Source organism: Mytilus edulis, chromosome 2 (assembly GCF_963676685.1).
Source record: "Mytilus edulis chromosome 2, xbMytEdul2.2, whole genome shotgun sequence".
NCBI lineage: Eukaryota > Metazoa > Mollusca > Bivalvia > Mytilida > Mytilidae > Mytilus > Mytilus edulis.
Window position 1 is genome coordinate 57,143,992 of NC_092345.1, and position 15,464 is coordinate 57,159,455.

General features: G+C 30.4%; 1 protein-coding gene across 1 annotated transcript in view; it reads left to right on the forward strand.

Annotated features, from left to right (window-relative positions):
• LOC139510293 (uncharacterized) overlaps window positions 1-11,686 on the forward strand; it is a 28,856-nt gene extending 17,170 nt beyond the window's left edge. Inside the window, exons 14-27 of the mRNA XM_071296798.1 lie at window positions 2,239-2,392; window positions 3,113-4,956; window positions 5,293-5,409; window positions 5,902-6,135; window positions 6,430-6,634; window positions 7,013-7,161; window positions 7,740-7,861; window positions 8,133-8,249; window positions 8,630-8,794; window positions 9,141-9,311; window positions 9,699-9,910; window positions 10,682-10,765; window positions 10,884-11,048; window positions 11,331-11,686. Of these exons, the coding sequence (XP_071152899.1) occupies window positions 2,239-2,392; window positions 3,113-4,956; window positions 5,293-5,409; window positions 5,902-6,135; window positions 6,430-6,634; window positions 7,013-7,161; window positions 7,740-7,861; window positions 8,133-8,249; window positions 8,630-8,794; window positions 9,141-9,311; window positions 9,699-9,910; window positions 10,682-10,765; window positions 10,884-11,048; window positions 11,331-11,544 (3,953 nt within the window). The 3' untranslated portion in view covers window positions 11,545-11,686. The remainder of the gene's footprint in view (window positions 1-2,238; window positions 2,393-3,112; window positions 4,957-5,292; window positions 5,410-5,901; window positions 6,136-6,429; window positions 6,635-7,012; window positions 7,162-7,739; window positions 7,862-8,132; window positions 8,250-8,629; window positions 8,795-9,140; window positions 9,312-9,698; window positions 9,911-10,681; window positions 10,766-10,883; window positions 11,049-11,330) is intronic.
• Window positions 11,687-15,464: the final 3,778 nt, after the last annotated feature.

Here is a 15,464-nt window from a genome sequence, read left to right on the forward strand (position 1 = left end):
GTGTACTGGGGACACATTCTTGTTTACCTTACCCAAAGCTTTTCTTCATTTTTATGCCCCACCTACGATAGTAGAGGGGCATTATGTTTTCTGGTCTGTGCGTTCGTCCGTCCGTCCGTTCGTTCGTTCGTCCGTCCGTCCGTTCGTTCGTTCGTCCGTCTGTCCCGCTTCAGGTTAAAGTTTTTGGTCGAGGTAGTTTTTGATGAAGTTGAAGTCCAATCGACTTCAAACTTGGTACACATGTTCCCTATGATATGATCTTTCTAATTTTAATGCCAAATTAGAGATTTTACCCCAATTTCACGGTCCACTAAACATAGAAAATGATAGTGCGAGTGGGGCATTCGTGTACTGAGGACACATTCTTGTTAGACTTTTGAGGTAGCATCTTTTATTTCATTATTTAACTTTCATCAATGATTGAAAAAAAAATCATTTTTATTTAATGAATTCTTACTTCATTTGACTATATTTATTAAAAAAAAAAATGAGAGCCAGGTCTAATAGTGAATTGGAGGTATTATAGTGTCGTTTATTTAATATTGGATAACCCAATTCTTCCGGACCTGACATACAAGTGATATGTTTTTAGTGTTTTATATATCACATCTTAACTTTAGTTTTCAAATCATTGGTATAGGATATTTGCATACATATTCTGATAGCAAAGGGACATAATTCTCTATTTTTAGATAAGGGGTATTTTAACTGTTAAACAGCTAGTATATTTAGTTAAGGGATTTTCCATCTACAAATGTATCATTGTACATTAAATTTTACACAGAAACATCAATGAATTAAGTTGGTGAATAAATGTTCACAATTCCTTTTAAATAAGGCACCTATTTGAACAAAAATCTTTTAAATCATTGTTGATAAACTGATTGTAGTATATTAAGACTTACATAGTTGTTTATTACCCTCAGAAATATTTTTTATTAATTTAGAAGATGACTAAAGCAGGCTTTTGAGAGCCACTGTCATGACTGTGGCAGCTTTCTCTTCTTTTTTTTTTATTAAACAGAATGCATAATTAAAAAAAAAAAAAAAAGACCAACAGAATTTGTCACTATGTTTCAATGAATACAGTAGGATTATTTATTGCTGATATTACAGAAAATATTTTTCTCTCTACAGATTTTTCAAATATTTGATTTTATTTTAATCCAATGGAAGCTTTTTTTAATTTATGCTGTAATTCACTATATCATACTTAAATTAAAAATAAAATGAGAGCCAGGTCTAATGATGAATTGGAGGTATTATAGCATTGTTTATTTAACATTGGGTAACCCAATTCTTCCGGACCCGACATACAAGTGATATGTTTTTATTGTTTTATATACCACATCTTAACTTTAGTTTTCAAATCATTGGTATAGGATATTTGCATATAAATTCTGTTAGCAAAGGGACATAATTCTCTATTTTTAGATTAGGGGAATTTCAAATTTTAAACAGCTAGTATACTTAGATAAAAGAGTTTCCATTTATCAATGTTTATTAAAATGTCACACTGGGACTTGAACTATAAAAAAAAAGTAGGTAAATAAGATTTCACAGTTTTTATATTAAAGATAGTGCTCTTTTTGTAAAAAAAAATAATCTTAAATCATTTTATCAATTTTGATAAACTGAATTGTAATAGAAAACCCCATACCTTAAAATAGATGTGTGTAGTATCAACAAAATTTCAGCAATATTAGTTCCCTTTGCAATATGCAAATATATCAAATCAACAAAGTAAAATTGAAGTGAAATAATAGATATGTAAAGTTTTTAGATTACAGATCTGATATGTTAGATTTGGAAGAGTCGGGTTCTATACAAAACTTCCAACTTACAATTTGACATATCTTTTTGTTTTGAATTTGTATCTCTCCTCTTATTTAAATTAAATTTATTTTATCCTAATCACAATTTTATTTTTGTATATGGTCTTTGAAAGGCCTTTTTCTGACCTTTAATGAGGATGACTACTAATTTATTACCAATTGCTTTCTATGTTACTTTTATTCAATTTCAATCAATCACAGCTCTTTTGTCTTAAGTTCAAATAAAGTTACATTTATTGCATGTCAAAGCAACACCTTATGGTGTTTTATACTAAAATAAAAGCAGGTACTTCATATCTGACCTCTAATGGTTTACTTTTACAAATTGTGACTAAGATGGAGTTGTCTCATTGGCACTCATATAAAATCTTCTACTTTCTAATTAATACTATTATATTTTTAGGAAACTCTGTAGATCGATGGACAGCCTTGATAGAAGTTTTGGAATCTCTGTATAATCTAGGATACTTGTACTTTCACATTGGTGAAGCCAGAGAGGCCAAGTGTTACTTAAAAGAGGGATGGAAAATAGCTCGATACTTTGGTCTCCCTTCATGGTAAGATCCACTGTAGTCCAGTGTTTACCTTCTGAAAGCATTTTAATCAGTTATTAACATTTGTATTTAAAAAAATTATATTCAAATTTAACTATTTTGACATCTTTCATTTCTATCAAATGTAAAGTTTATGAAATGAGGCGATATTTCATATTTCGATCAAATTTATTATGAGCTTAGAAATGGTAAAGCTGCATCTGAATATCGAAACCATATAAGTTGAAACAAATGTATTGGAAGAAAATGTAAGTAGTATAATTTGAATGTATGATTGTCAATAAAAAATTAATGAGATAAACATAAAAATGCATTGAATGTATCAAAAAGCAGCCAAAAATATTCCTTTTCCCTCTATCAAAGTGATTTCCCTAAACAATCTATATCATTATGTTAGCCTTGTCTGCAGTTCCTCTCATTTAATTTGTTACAAATAAAAGTGAAAACTACCAGTTTCTACCATTCTTATCTTGCATTTGATGACCATTCATTGTAACAGGCACAATTTGTAATTTTAATTCTGCACTTGAGCACTTGCCTTTGGTTTCTTTTAATGTGATATTCCTATAAAGTGGGTAGAATGAATGTTTTGTTTGATTATTTGTAAAACTTTGGGATTTATTGCATATAAAAACCAATAGATATTTATATCCTACATTGTATTATTTACTAACCAAATTTATTGAAATCTTTGCATAATTCTTGTTCTTGCATGTGTTTCAGGAATATCAAGTTCTCAATACAGATAGCCAAACTCCATTGTACAAGTGATAAGGGGGAGGAAGCTGTGAAATATTTGTCTGAAATTTACAAAGTTTTATCTCCAACCACTACAAAAGAACCTCAAGTAGCTGAGATACTAATTCCAGAATGTATAAATCATATTTTAGAACAAGACTTATGTAGCTATTGTAATGATAATTTACTACTTATATTAAAACTTGTTCCTATGGTTACTGAAGTTTACATTGTAATTGATCAGGACAATGAAGCTGTAATAATGCTAGAAAAAATGGAAGCAGCTATCTGTCGACTGATAAAAGAAAAGAATCGTGGCAATAATTTAAAAAACTTTGTTATGGTTAAAGAGTTGAACTTCTTACATATGGAAATCGTAACCTATTTAGCTGAATTATGTATGAATGAGGATATGTCTAGAAGTCAGCGGCTGCTTAAACAAGGAGAAGATCTTAGTGGATCAGATAAAAGTAATTTCATAACACAATCTAGACTAAAACTATGTCAGTCGTTATGTGGATTCAATCAGCAAAGTTTTCATAGGTCTTCATCTGATTGTGATACAGTGATGGTGAAAGATGATGTTAGTGAGGACTTGTTTGACTGCTTACCTGTTGTAAATCTCTCTAAGAAATTTGAGAAGATGTCCGTGAAGAATGAAGTTGAAAATACCAGTAAACAGATTGTAGCAAAGAAAAACTTTGGCGGGAAGGCAAAGACACAGTCTATTGATTTGGATAGTGATGCCATGGAAACTAATGTAGAGATTCATGATAATATCAACACTGAGAACGTTAAGAGTGTCAGAAAAACAAGGAAGGAACCAATAAAAAATAAAGCCAAAAAATTAAGTCTGGATGAACAAGATAATGGTGAAGTTATAGACAAACGTAAAAATATAGTGGAAAACTCTGAAATAAATGTTGTTGATGATTCTGAGGAAAACAGTTCAATTAAAGAAAAACCTAAAAGGGGATCAAAGTTGAAGAAAAATTCAAAATTAAAGAATGAAACAGAATTTTCCACAGAAGACAATGAAGTAATGGAAACTCCCATCAAAACTCAGCCAAAGTTGTCGATGAAGACACCAAGAAGTGTTTGTAGTCGTAAGGCTGTTTTAGATTTGATAATGGACAGTGATGAAGACGATATAAAACCTCTGACTTCTGTTAGGAAAAGGAGACCAGTAAGTAAAAGACAGTCTGCACAAAAATCTTCAAACAGCAATAATGATATTTATATATTCAGCGATGAAGAAAATACAACAAAATCAGATGTCAAGAATAAAAAGGTCAGCGTTAGGTGTAGGACTGTAAGATCAAGGAAAGGTAAAGTCGGGAATGAACAATCAGTTGATGTTGAAACAGCACGTCACAGTCTCTCTGATGACCCAACAGAAGATGTAGAAATAACAAGTACTAAGACAAAATCAAATAAGAAAGATTCAAAGATACCTAGACCTACAGCAAAGTCTAAGAACCAAGTTAGCAAGAATAAAACTGTGTCCAAATCTAAAAAGGTGGATGTAGAAGGGCAGAGCATTGAAAGTGCAAGATTAAACCAAGATGATGATGAATCCAAGCTATGTGATATTTATGACTTTAATGAAAACGAAGAAGAAAAAGAAGAAACAATTAGTACATGTAGTTATAAAAATGCTAAAGTCAGGAAAAATTGTAAGAAAACAGAGACTGCAACATATACAAGAACCCGGAGATTGCAGAGGTCAAAAGTTGATGGCACAGAAAAGACTAGATCAGATTCTGAATCTGAAGACGAGAAATTGTTTAGAATGGATGACAGTCTTACTGTCAAAGATGATGAATCAGGTATCTTCAATAATTGATATTGATCGAGTCTGTACAAAATAATTTATGAGTTATATGCTGTACTGAAAAGAAAACCAAGGATTTTATTTATTATAACTGAAACTACAACAATTTAATTCAAAATGGTTTATTTTGTAGAAATTCAGCATTTTCATATAAAAGCAAAGATTATTGAATGCATTTAAACTGATTGATGTTTTTCTTTGAAAAAAACAACTTTTTCTCTCACAGTAGTAAAATGAATAGTGCACTTTTATATAAAGTTTTTATGTGAAAATGAATATTGTCTTGTGTTTCCCTATGTGATATATAACTTTTGTTGTTTTCTTTATACAGAAATGATAGATACAGACAATCATGACCATGGTGAAGATATTAGTTTTTCCGTCCAGTCACAGGATGATGTTTATGAATATGATAATCTGATTATACATGAAGTCACAGAAAATGATGGTAAATAAAAAAGTGGTGATAAAACTTACAACTATGAATCAAAGGAATGACATATATAGAATACTCGACTCTATTACAGATTTGTTTAGGAATTGTTCATTCACACAAAAATAGCAATTGTAGTGCATCTTATTTACGACATATATCTTCTAATACAGAAGTAAGCATTTCAATAATTCTGTTCAAGTAAGGATGATTTTTTTTGTATAATGTATATTAAAAAGATGGATAATTATGAACATTACAACAATGTGGAATTGTCCATTTAAAAAAAAACTTATTGAATTTCAATATTTTATTTGCATATTTGAAAAATTGTGAAGGATTCATGTTGTGAATAGCAATTTAAAGGGAGACAATGAGTTTAATTATCAGTGAAAGTAAGATTGTACTACAGCAGAATAAGTTAGGTTAGATTTGTTTTATTCACGATGTGATGAATTTCTGATTTCTTACAGATATGCTTAATTGTCGTTGCTTGGCTACTTTCAGAAATTAGTTTGAATGAGTCCATAGAAATTTTCCGAGGTGATAATAAAGCTGGAAAAGTAACCAGGAGAGGAAGGACGCAGAAGAAAACAGAAAAAGAGGCAGAAGATTATGAAGAGCAAGCTTCAGGGGAGACAACTGAAGTCTTAAGATCCAGCAAATTGTTAAAAAGAAGTCAAGTGAAATCAGAAAAAGTTGTCAAGATAGATTCTGTTCCAAAGACTGACAGTCAAACTTGTAAGAATTTAAAAGATTACTGATTAATAAAAAGAAAAATTCAGTTGAATACCGGTATATCTATTTTGAAATGCATGTAGTTGACATTATCAAACCTGCATAGTATTCTAGGCCAAAAGAAATCATAAGTTGTAGAACTTATGAGCTTGTGCCTATTGCATAGAATCTATGGACCTTTTTCATGAAATATTGTAGGGTACACTTTATTAATTAACTATACTTTTAATTGATATCTTAAGTTCTACTACTGTACAAAAACAGAAGAATTTACAATATTTTTCTTACATTATACAGCTAATAATCAACTAATCGAGACTTTAGAGGAAGCCTATAAACAAGTCCAGCATCTTCCATCACCACCAGTTTACTCATCCATTTGTCACATGCTTGCTCTACAGTACATGGATTCATTACCATTAAAGGCAGCTTTCTACCTAGCAGAGTCAATAGCAGTCACATTCAGACATCAGTCATTGGTTAATGCTTCCAGAAAAATCAGGTATAGAAAATGGATAAAATTAAATACTATCAGGTTTAAAATATAAAACATCTAGGTCACATTTTGTAAAATAAAAAGAAAAGGAATCTACAAAATACAAAGCTGTTTACAGGAAGATTGTTTTCTATCCTTATTATACTGATGATTGTTGATTGAACAACATTTAATATAATGATATTAATATGAAAGTTTTCACATCATTCTAAACATAATTATTTCCATGTCACTGCAATGTGAATAGCATAACAAAATAAAAAAAGATGTCTATCATACATAAAGCTTCAAATTCTTCATTTTAAAACATGGACTACAATTTAGAAAGTTTTCTTTTTTTTATATATAGACCATTCAGTAACATTTTTCTTATTATGATTGTAGAAAGTCCAGCAAATTAAATGAAAGTACAGAAGCTGCTGTTAGGGAAAATGCTACAGCAGAAGTAAACAATTTACAAAAAAGTCAAGAAATATTACATTTTAATAAAACAGAAGAAGAATTTAAAACTATGATGACACAAATACCTGAAGGTTTGTATTGTGACGAAAAACTAGCTGTGATGCAACTTAAACTTATATGTGTATACATGTGTTTGTGCTGTTGTGTGTATAAGTTTCACTTGTACACGGACGACAAATGCCAAGTATACTCTGTAACAGGGTTACCCTAAAAATCTACTGGTAGTGCGATTAAGGGAATTCTAGTCACATAAATAAAGAAATTGGGATATTGGTGTAGTCTGAACAATGACTTGCAAGTTAACATAAACACAAAGTCTATTAAAAGTTCAATACTGTATTATTCAAAATCCAAAGTACATTTAACAGTAATATAAGTTTACAACATCTAAACTGCAGGCTCAACCATACGTTGGTATAATTGTAAATCTTTTAAGTACACTCCTCTCGTACACAAAATTGTCTTTTTTGTATATCCTCTTGCTACAGCTGTTTCTCTCTTTATACTACTCTAGTAACCTGATTACGACATGGTTAAATGACTGAACAAAGAAATATTACACTACTATATATGTCTTTCATGTAATATGTTAAAAAATGCAATTTGAAAAATAATGACACATTAAAAGTTATGTATTTGTTTATTATAGATTGGTCTGTTTGTCAGATATCCGTTGTTTCTCATAGTACTCCTGCTGTGATAATGATTAGTCGACTTGATAGAGAGGGACAGCCTGTAGTTGTACAGCTTCCAGGGTTTAACTCAGAACAGGTATGACAGATCTTCTAAAGGATAGTTAGCTTTTTATTGTTAAATCCAAATCAATAAAGGTGTATCAATGAATTTGTACTTCTGCATATCATTGTTTATCTTGAATATTGATTAATTATAAGTTATTAATAAAGCTTTGATACTCAAATGCAGCAGTCATTACAGATATATAGTTATATATAGTAGCCATATGCATAATCAGAAAAGACTTGATTATTACTGACAACTAACAAGACATATATGTATTACATGTATGTTCATTTGTACGCAGGGAAGAGAAATACTTTCAGAATTCTCCACCATCATCAATGAAAGCAGAGAGACAATGAAAATAACAGAGAAAAATGATTGGTGGAAATTGAGAAGAGGTTTGGATACAAGATTGCAGGTTAATATTTTTATCATGTTACACATAATCTGAAAGAAATAATAAGAGGAACAAAGAATTTGTTATTTTGACAATATTATAAACTAAAAATTGAATGCAAGCATCATGATAATTGAGTGTTTTAAATAAAGTAAATTCTGCCATAGTAGACAGAAAATTAGTTTTCCATTTTCTGCTAAAAATCTTGAAGTTAATGCTTGGAAGCATTTGAATGCTTTTCCGGAAAAAAAAATATATGAATCACTTAGAATTTTAAAGACATGCATGTATATATAAGAAGATGTGGTATGAGTGCCAATGAGACAACTCTCCATCCAAGTCACAATTTGTAAAAGTAAACCATTATAGATCAAAGCATGTATTTTTATGATTTATTACAGACATTACTTGATAACATTGAGAAGTTTTGGCTGGGAAGATGGAAGTTTTTGTTGCTTGGTAACCCTCTTGGTATTAGTGCTGATGAAGGTAATCAAAAGACAGAAGATATCATGAAGATGTTAGCTGAACTTTCTGACAGACCAATCAACAGAGCTGTCATAAAAGTATGATTTACTTCATAAGGCTTACATTTTTTGATACAAAGTTGTACCAAAAATAGATAAGGGAGATATATAAGAATGAAAATGCTTCTGTATTTATAGTTAAAAGTAGTAGAGAAAAAAAATTATGTCCATTTGATACAAACTAAAAACTATGAAAGAAAAAGTTTTATGAATTAAGTCAAATGTGTGTGTTGACAAAAAATGTCCTCTCTAAACCCATAGCAGCTCAACTCAACATTTTCAATTATCACAATTTTTTTTATTCAGGAAGTAGTTATGCATATTACATCTGGTTGTACATGTGTTTCTTCGATGTAATATTTATTTTATATATTGTACATTGCAGGCATTACTCCATAGTGGAAACAATCTAACCAGTGATCAGTTAAATCAGGTGTTGAGCAATCTAACTGACTCAAATGAAGTATCCGAAGTATCTAAACATATTACACAGTTCTGGAATAAGCACATTCCAAGTGATGTCAAACGACATCATGTCATTCTCCTATTAGACAAGGTTTGTTATTATTACATGATGTGTGTTTCTCTGTGACATCAAACAACATATAAAGTAATTTAAAATTTAGACAATTTTTGGTATTTTATTGACTTTTATTAGTGAGTGGTATTAAAGTAACCAGTTAACGCTTGTTATATTTTTGTAATAAAGTCAAACTAGCTGTGTGCTGGGTATAAGGCTAGATTTTGCTATAGTGAATTCTGGATTTTATACCTAAAATATATATAACTGATTTTATCCTTAACATGCATAAAATATTAGCCACTGGAAATTGAGCAACAAGTAATTGATCAATATAACTAATGTTTCATAAATTGTTCATTATTGGTATCATTAAAACAAAGCAAGATTAAACTAAAGATGTTTTATACTTTATATTTACAGATGATACAGCACCTTCCTTGGGAGAATTTATCTATTCTAAGAAGTCATTCACTTTCTAGACTACCTTCCCTATATCACATGATCAATTATCTGTCACAAACAGTGGAGAAAACAGGTGTATCTGTTGTAGATAAACAGAAGGTTTATTACGTACTCAATCCAGACAATAATCTACCTGCAACACAAGAAACTTTCCAAGACTGGTTCTCAAAGTAAGAATAACATTAATTCAGTCTTTTTTACTTGAATGATAAATAGAATGGAATCATTTTCATATAAATGAATTGCAGACAGGTATCAAATAAATGTTTTAAGCAATCATGTGAAGGTTGGGCCTTTCAGATCTTCTAGAAGTGCCATTTGTCATGAGATAGCATAGGTTTCTGTATGATTTTTTTAATATTGCTGCTCACTGCTAAGGAATTGAGAATCGGTATAGTGTTTTGAGGGAGCAATGATGGAACGAACCATGGATCATGACAATACATTATTACAAGTTGTAATTCTGTAATATTTATAAAGATTACAGTTGAGGAACAAAATATTCCACTATAAAACAGTAATATATATAAGATTGCACAAACTGATAGATAAAAGAGTAGCCTTCATTCAGTACTATGTTGGTCTTGTTTAGAAATCCTGAAGTATGTTTAACGAAATGTCAGTATATTGATATTTTGTTTTATAAAACTCTGATCATTGACTCATTAGAAAATGTTAGAGGTTGATCTATTGTTCATTTTGGTATGATGTTTCACTTAACATAGACCATCAATATTTATATATGGTCTTGAACCATGTTAAAACCAGCTATAATTGTAAAAAAAAAATCACATCATTTGAATTATGTTTATCTTAGTCTGTCTTTAATATTGCTGCATACATTATCTTTGCTTATTTTGGGTCTTAAAAAATTCAATCCATGGAGAGCATATTTTGTTGTCTTCTGTAATATGTTTCTAAGATTTATTTGTTTGTTTCAGGACTAAAGGTTGGCAAGGTATTGTTGGTAAACCTCCTACAGCAGACCAATACAAGACAGCTTTGTCACAGTATGATTTGTTGGTGTAAGTAATTAAAGATTAGTTTGTTCTTTAATCCTCTAAAAGAAGTGTCTTCTATTTCAATGAGTAGTATAATGTATGTATTGCAACTCTTATGTTATGTTGAATTCTTTTTTTGCAGATACTGTGGTCATGGTAATGGTAACAAATATCTGAATGGAGATGATCTGCAACAACTAAAATGTAGAGCAGCAGTATTTCTCATGGGATGTAGTAGTGGTCAGTTACAGACTAAAGGGCAGTTAGAAGCTTCAGGAATGATGCTCAATTATTTCCTAGCTAATTGGTAAATATACTAAAAATTTATACTTATAGTCTACACGCATGTGATCAAATATTCTTATATGTTCTTTGCATGTATAGTTTCAATATCAACTCATATTGAGGGGCCTCAGTGGCTAAGTGGTCTAATTTTTTAAGTACAGACGGATAGACACCTTAACTCACTTAATGCTATTTTTCCATAAATATTAAATTCTATGCATAAGAATTATAATTTTTTCCTATGTTAGCTCACATATATATAAATATTTGAAATAATAAATATGTATATGATTTATTTTTACAGCCCATGCATTGTTTCCAACTTATGGGATGTAACAGACAAAGACATTGATAGATTTCTAGAACATTTATTACAGTCGTGTCTCTCTGATAAATCTTGTGATGTGTTATCCAAGATGTCATCTGCCAGAGAGGCCTGTCGTTTACCTTTCCTCATAGGAGCAGCCCCAGTAGTCTATGGTTTTCCTATTGTCACTAGAGTTGATAAGTCTTCATGATGACATGCTGATCAATAACTTAGAGTTTATTATATTATCTCCTGTATTAACCCACTTAGTAGATTTAGACTGTTTGTTTGATTATGATAGAGTGAATGTAAACTATAAATGCAAAATTTTATCAATTTTCTTAAACGGTATTAATAATAGTGTGATTGTATGTTAATTGCTAATTGTGATTCTAGCTTAGCAGCACCTCAATTTTTTTATATTCATAAACATTTCTCAGACATATCTGACAGGCTGATTTTTTGTTTGTTTAGGTGAATGCATGCATGTGGAAACTTCAAGTACATGCAAAGAAGTCTTGTTTACAAATTGATTCATCTATGAACCAACCAACTTCACAACAATAGAGAGTTGCGATCTTCTTAGATCTATTTGAATTGTTATGTTTACTTCATATTTTTTTTATCATCCAGAACATAATATGTTCAAACCAAGGATCTGGAAATTTTTTCACCTAATTTCGGTCTTTTTCATATAACTTAAAAGTTGGTGCCCTTTTTAAAAAAAAGATTGACAAAATCTCATTACTGCTATTCTCATACTCGTAGAATCAATGAACTTGTTTCACTGTTGCATCGCATTTACTTCATGATTTATCCTACCATTTTCCTAAAATCTTTCAAGAGCAATTAAGGGAAGACAGTTTAAAAAAAATAAAATGATTTTAATGACTCAAAATGATAATTTTCTCAGTCATCTCTTACGTTTCTTTCTATTCTGAAGTCGAAATTAAAACCGGATGTAATGCGACAATACTAAAACGAACAATTCCAGACACATTTCCGGGATTAGTTTTGTTTATCAAATTCACCGGAAACATAGGCTTTTTAATATTTTACCTTTAATAGTGTAAGAATATTAATGAAAATAGTTGCACTAGCTTTATTTAGCATGAAATTATTTTAAATTTACGATTTACTGTCAAATCTGCAGAAGAGAATTTCAGTCATGCATATTACATAGTAAACAAAGTACGTGTGTTTTTTTCTACATAAATTAAATCAAATTTTAATTTAATTTTAAATCATAATTGACAATTGTCTTAGCTGAAAAGTAATTAAATAATGAAGACAGTTGGTATAGAATTTTAATTTCTTTATAATATTAGTTCAGAACTTGTGATTAATAGCCAGGTGGGAATTAAAAACACTGGTAAAGAGATTAGCAATCATTAGCCAATAGCTCCCGAGGCATTAATATAGTAATTAAAAGGGCCCCCCAGGATTATACCACTTTACTGGAGTGGCAGTTTAATTACATAAAATCGATAACAAAACAAAAATATGTTCAAAATGGCGATTTTGAAACTCGATCTCAACGAAATGACCAAAATTATTTCTGTTGAAGTATGAAATTTGACCTAAATCCCAATATATGATTTAGGACTTTTGATTTTTTGAATTGTTTCCGGACCCTTGGTTCAAACATCCATAACTAAAAAGAATTATTTTCAATCAACCATAAAATGGTTATTTCACCTTTCCACAATGCTTTGTATCACATTTTCATAGAATTTTTTTTTCTGTCATTTTATGCCATTGAAAAATAACAAAAGTTTGATCCCTCTCATTAAAAAAATAAATATTTTCCAAAACTTCAAAATTGTAGATAAGAACTATCCTGATGGTTACAATGACGAAGTTACATTTAAAAAAAATAATGAATAAGTAACAAATAAACACAAAAATTTCATTAACTTAAATGTCCTGAGTGTTGTGTTATATTAGCCTGTCAGTATAAAATCATCATACCTTAATTAGATAACAGCATATGAATATTTCATTGATATATATTTTTTGTATTTTTATGTTACATAAATTTATTGTACATAATTATTTATTATGATGTGAATGAGAATAAAGTTTTACCAACAATGAATACTTCTTCGTTTGGATCAAGTCCTTCAAGTACCATTTTTGTAGTGATAATTATATAACTTGTTTTTGTTGTCATTTGCCATTGTTTAAAAGTTGAAGAACTGTTGTCACATCTTTTATTATTAATCTTGTATATAGCTCAAAGAGAGGCGAAATATACCACTAAAGGACATTAAAAATCATTATTCAAAAGTGAGCTGAATATGCAATTGCCAAAAATGAAAAATGTCAAAAGGACAAACAACATAACACAAAACACAACATAGAAAACTCAAGACTGAGCAATATGAAACCCAATCGAAAAAACCTTGAGTGATCTAAGGTGCTTCAAAAGTGGAAGCAGATCCTTCTCCACATGTGACACCTGTTGCGTTGTTCATGCAAGCTCAAACATGTCTCGTTAAAAAAAAAGAAGAAAAATAATACCACAATGACCTACTGGTCTGTGAAGAGATTTAAGAGCATACAATAAAGTAGCAAGTGCAGATCATTTTGCATCCAACTTTAATGCTGTTTTTCATGATAAGCTTACACAATTTCTAGAGAAACACTCACTAATCAAATCGGTTATGTGGATTTAAAAGTATTTGAAAAGGAAAATAAAATAACGTTAATTTAAGAACTCAAAATCTACTGTGGAGGCATAACATATTAGTCAAGTAAAGACTAGTTTTGATGTACTGCTGTAATTACTACACAGCAATGTTTCATTAAGAATTCTTTTAAATTGATAGGTGTTTTATTTTGGGAGGAAACTAAAAGAAAAACTTGTAAAAATACAAATTTCAAACTGAAATATCTTGAAAAATAAGTCATGAATTATACATTTTCTATGTATCTCACCCCTTAAGCTTTTAGGCACATATTTCCACTTAGAACTTCTCTTTTCATAACTCATACTTTGTATACTGCTTAGACATTAGAAGTACTTGATTTCTATTGTCCAAGGTAAATAGGACTAAGCCTCCATATCCAAAAATATTTAGAAGCATAAAAACTAAAGCTGTGCAAAGTTTCATGCTTAATTGTGCTTATATATTGGACTTAGCCGTTGAACTATCAGTTGAAAAAAAAATATTATTACTAAGAATTAATCACAGGTTACACAAACTAGAGGCTCTTAAGAGCCTGTGTCGCTCACATTGGTCTATGTGCATATGAAACAAAGGACTCAGATGGATTCATTACAAAATTGTGTTTTGGTGATGGTGATGTGTTTGTAGATCTTACTTTACTGAACATTCCTGCTTCTTACAATTTCCCCTCAAAGCTAAACCATCTGATTGTGCCTGTTCACATTCCCATTTGGTGTATAATCCTGCAGGCCATGTAATTTCTGGAGACCTAAACCACAGGCACTCGTCTCAGAAAAAAATAAATCTTATAGAAAAGGTTGAGGTTGACACTCTTTCGGAGTGGGTAAAATCAGTGAGGTCATTGATTCAGATAATAGTAAGTAAGCTTAACCCTTTCCTCCATAGATTTTTTTACATACTTGATTCGCATAGGATTGTTTCAACAAAACAAAAATCATCAGTTTTAAAGTCTTAATGCATTGGGAAAACAAATATTTCATCAATGAAATTCCAGTCGTATATTCTCATGACTATCTTTTTTATATTACCGGTAGATAAAATTTTTTATTAAGTCTGATACAGATTTTTCGTAGGAGAATGAACGAAACCCTTATAAGGAAAGCTATATTGCAGGTTCTTACAAGTGTTCCACTATACCGCTTTCTTAAGTTCTTACTGCCATACTCACTGCAGTCAAAGGACTTCAGAAATATTCTGAAACGGCATATTCAAGAAGTGGTGTTAATCAGATGTGGATACTGAAAAATTCAAAAGAGTTCAATCTCAATCATTAAAACATTGTACCAACATTAAAACCTTTGATTTTTCAACTCTTTATATCACTATTCCACATGCTTAACTTAAAGCTCGACTGAAAGAACTTGTTAGCTTATGTTTCCCTAACGAAAAGGGCACTAGACGTTTTAAATATCTAGTTTTGGGCAGGAATTCAGCTTAC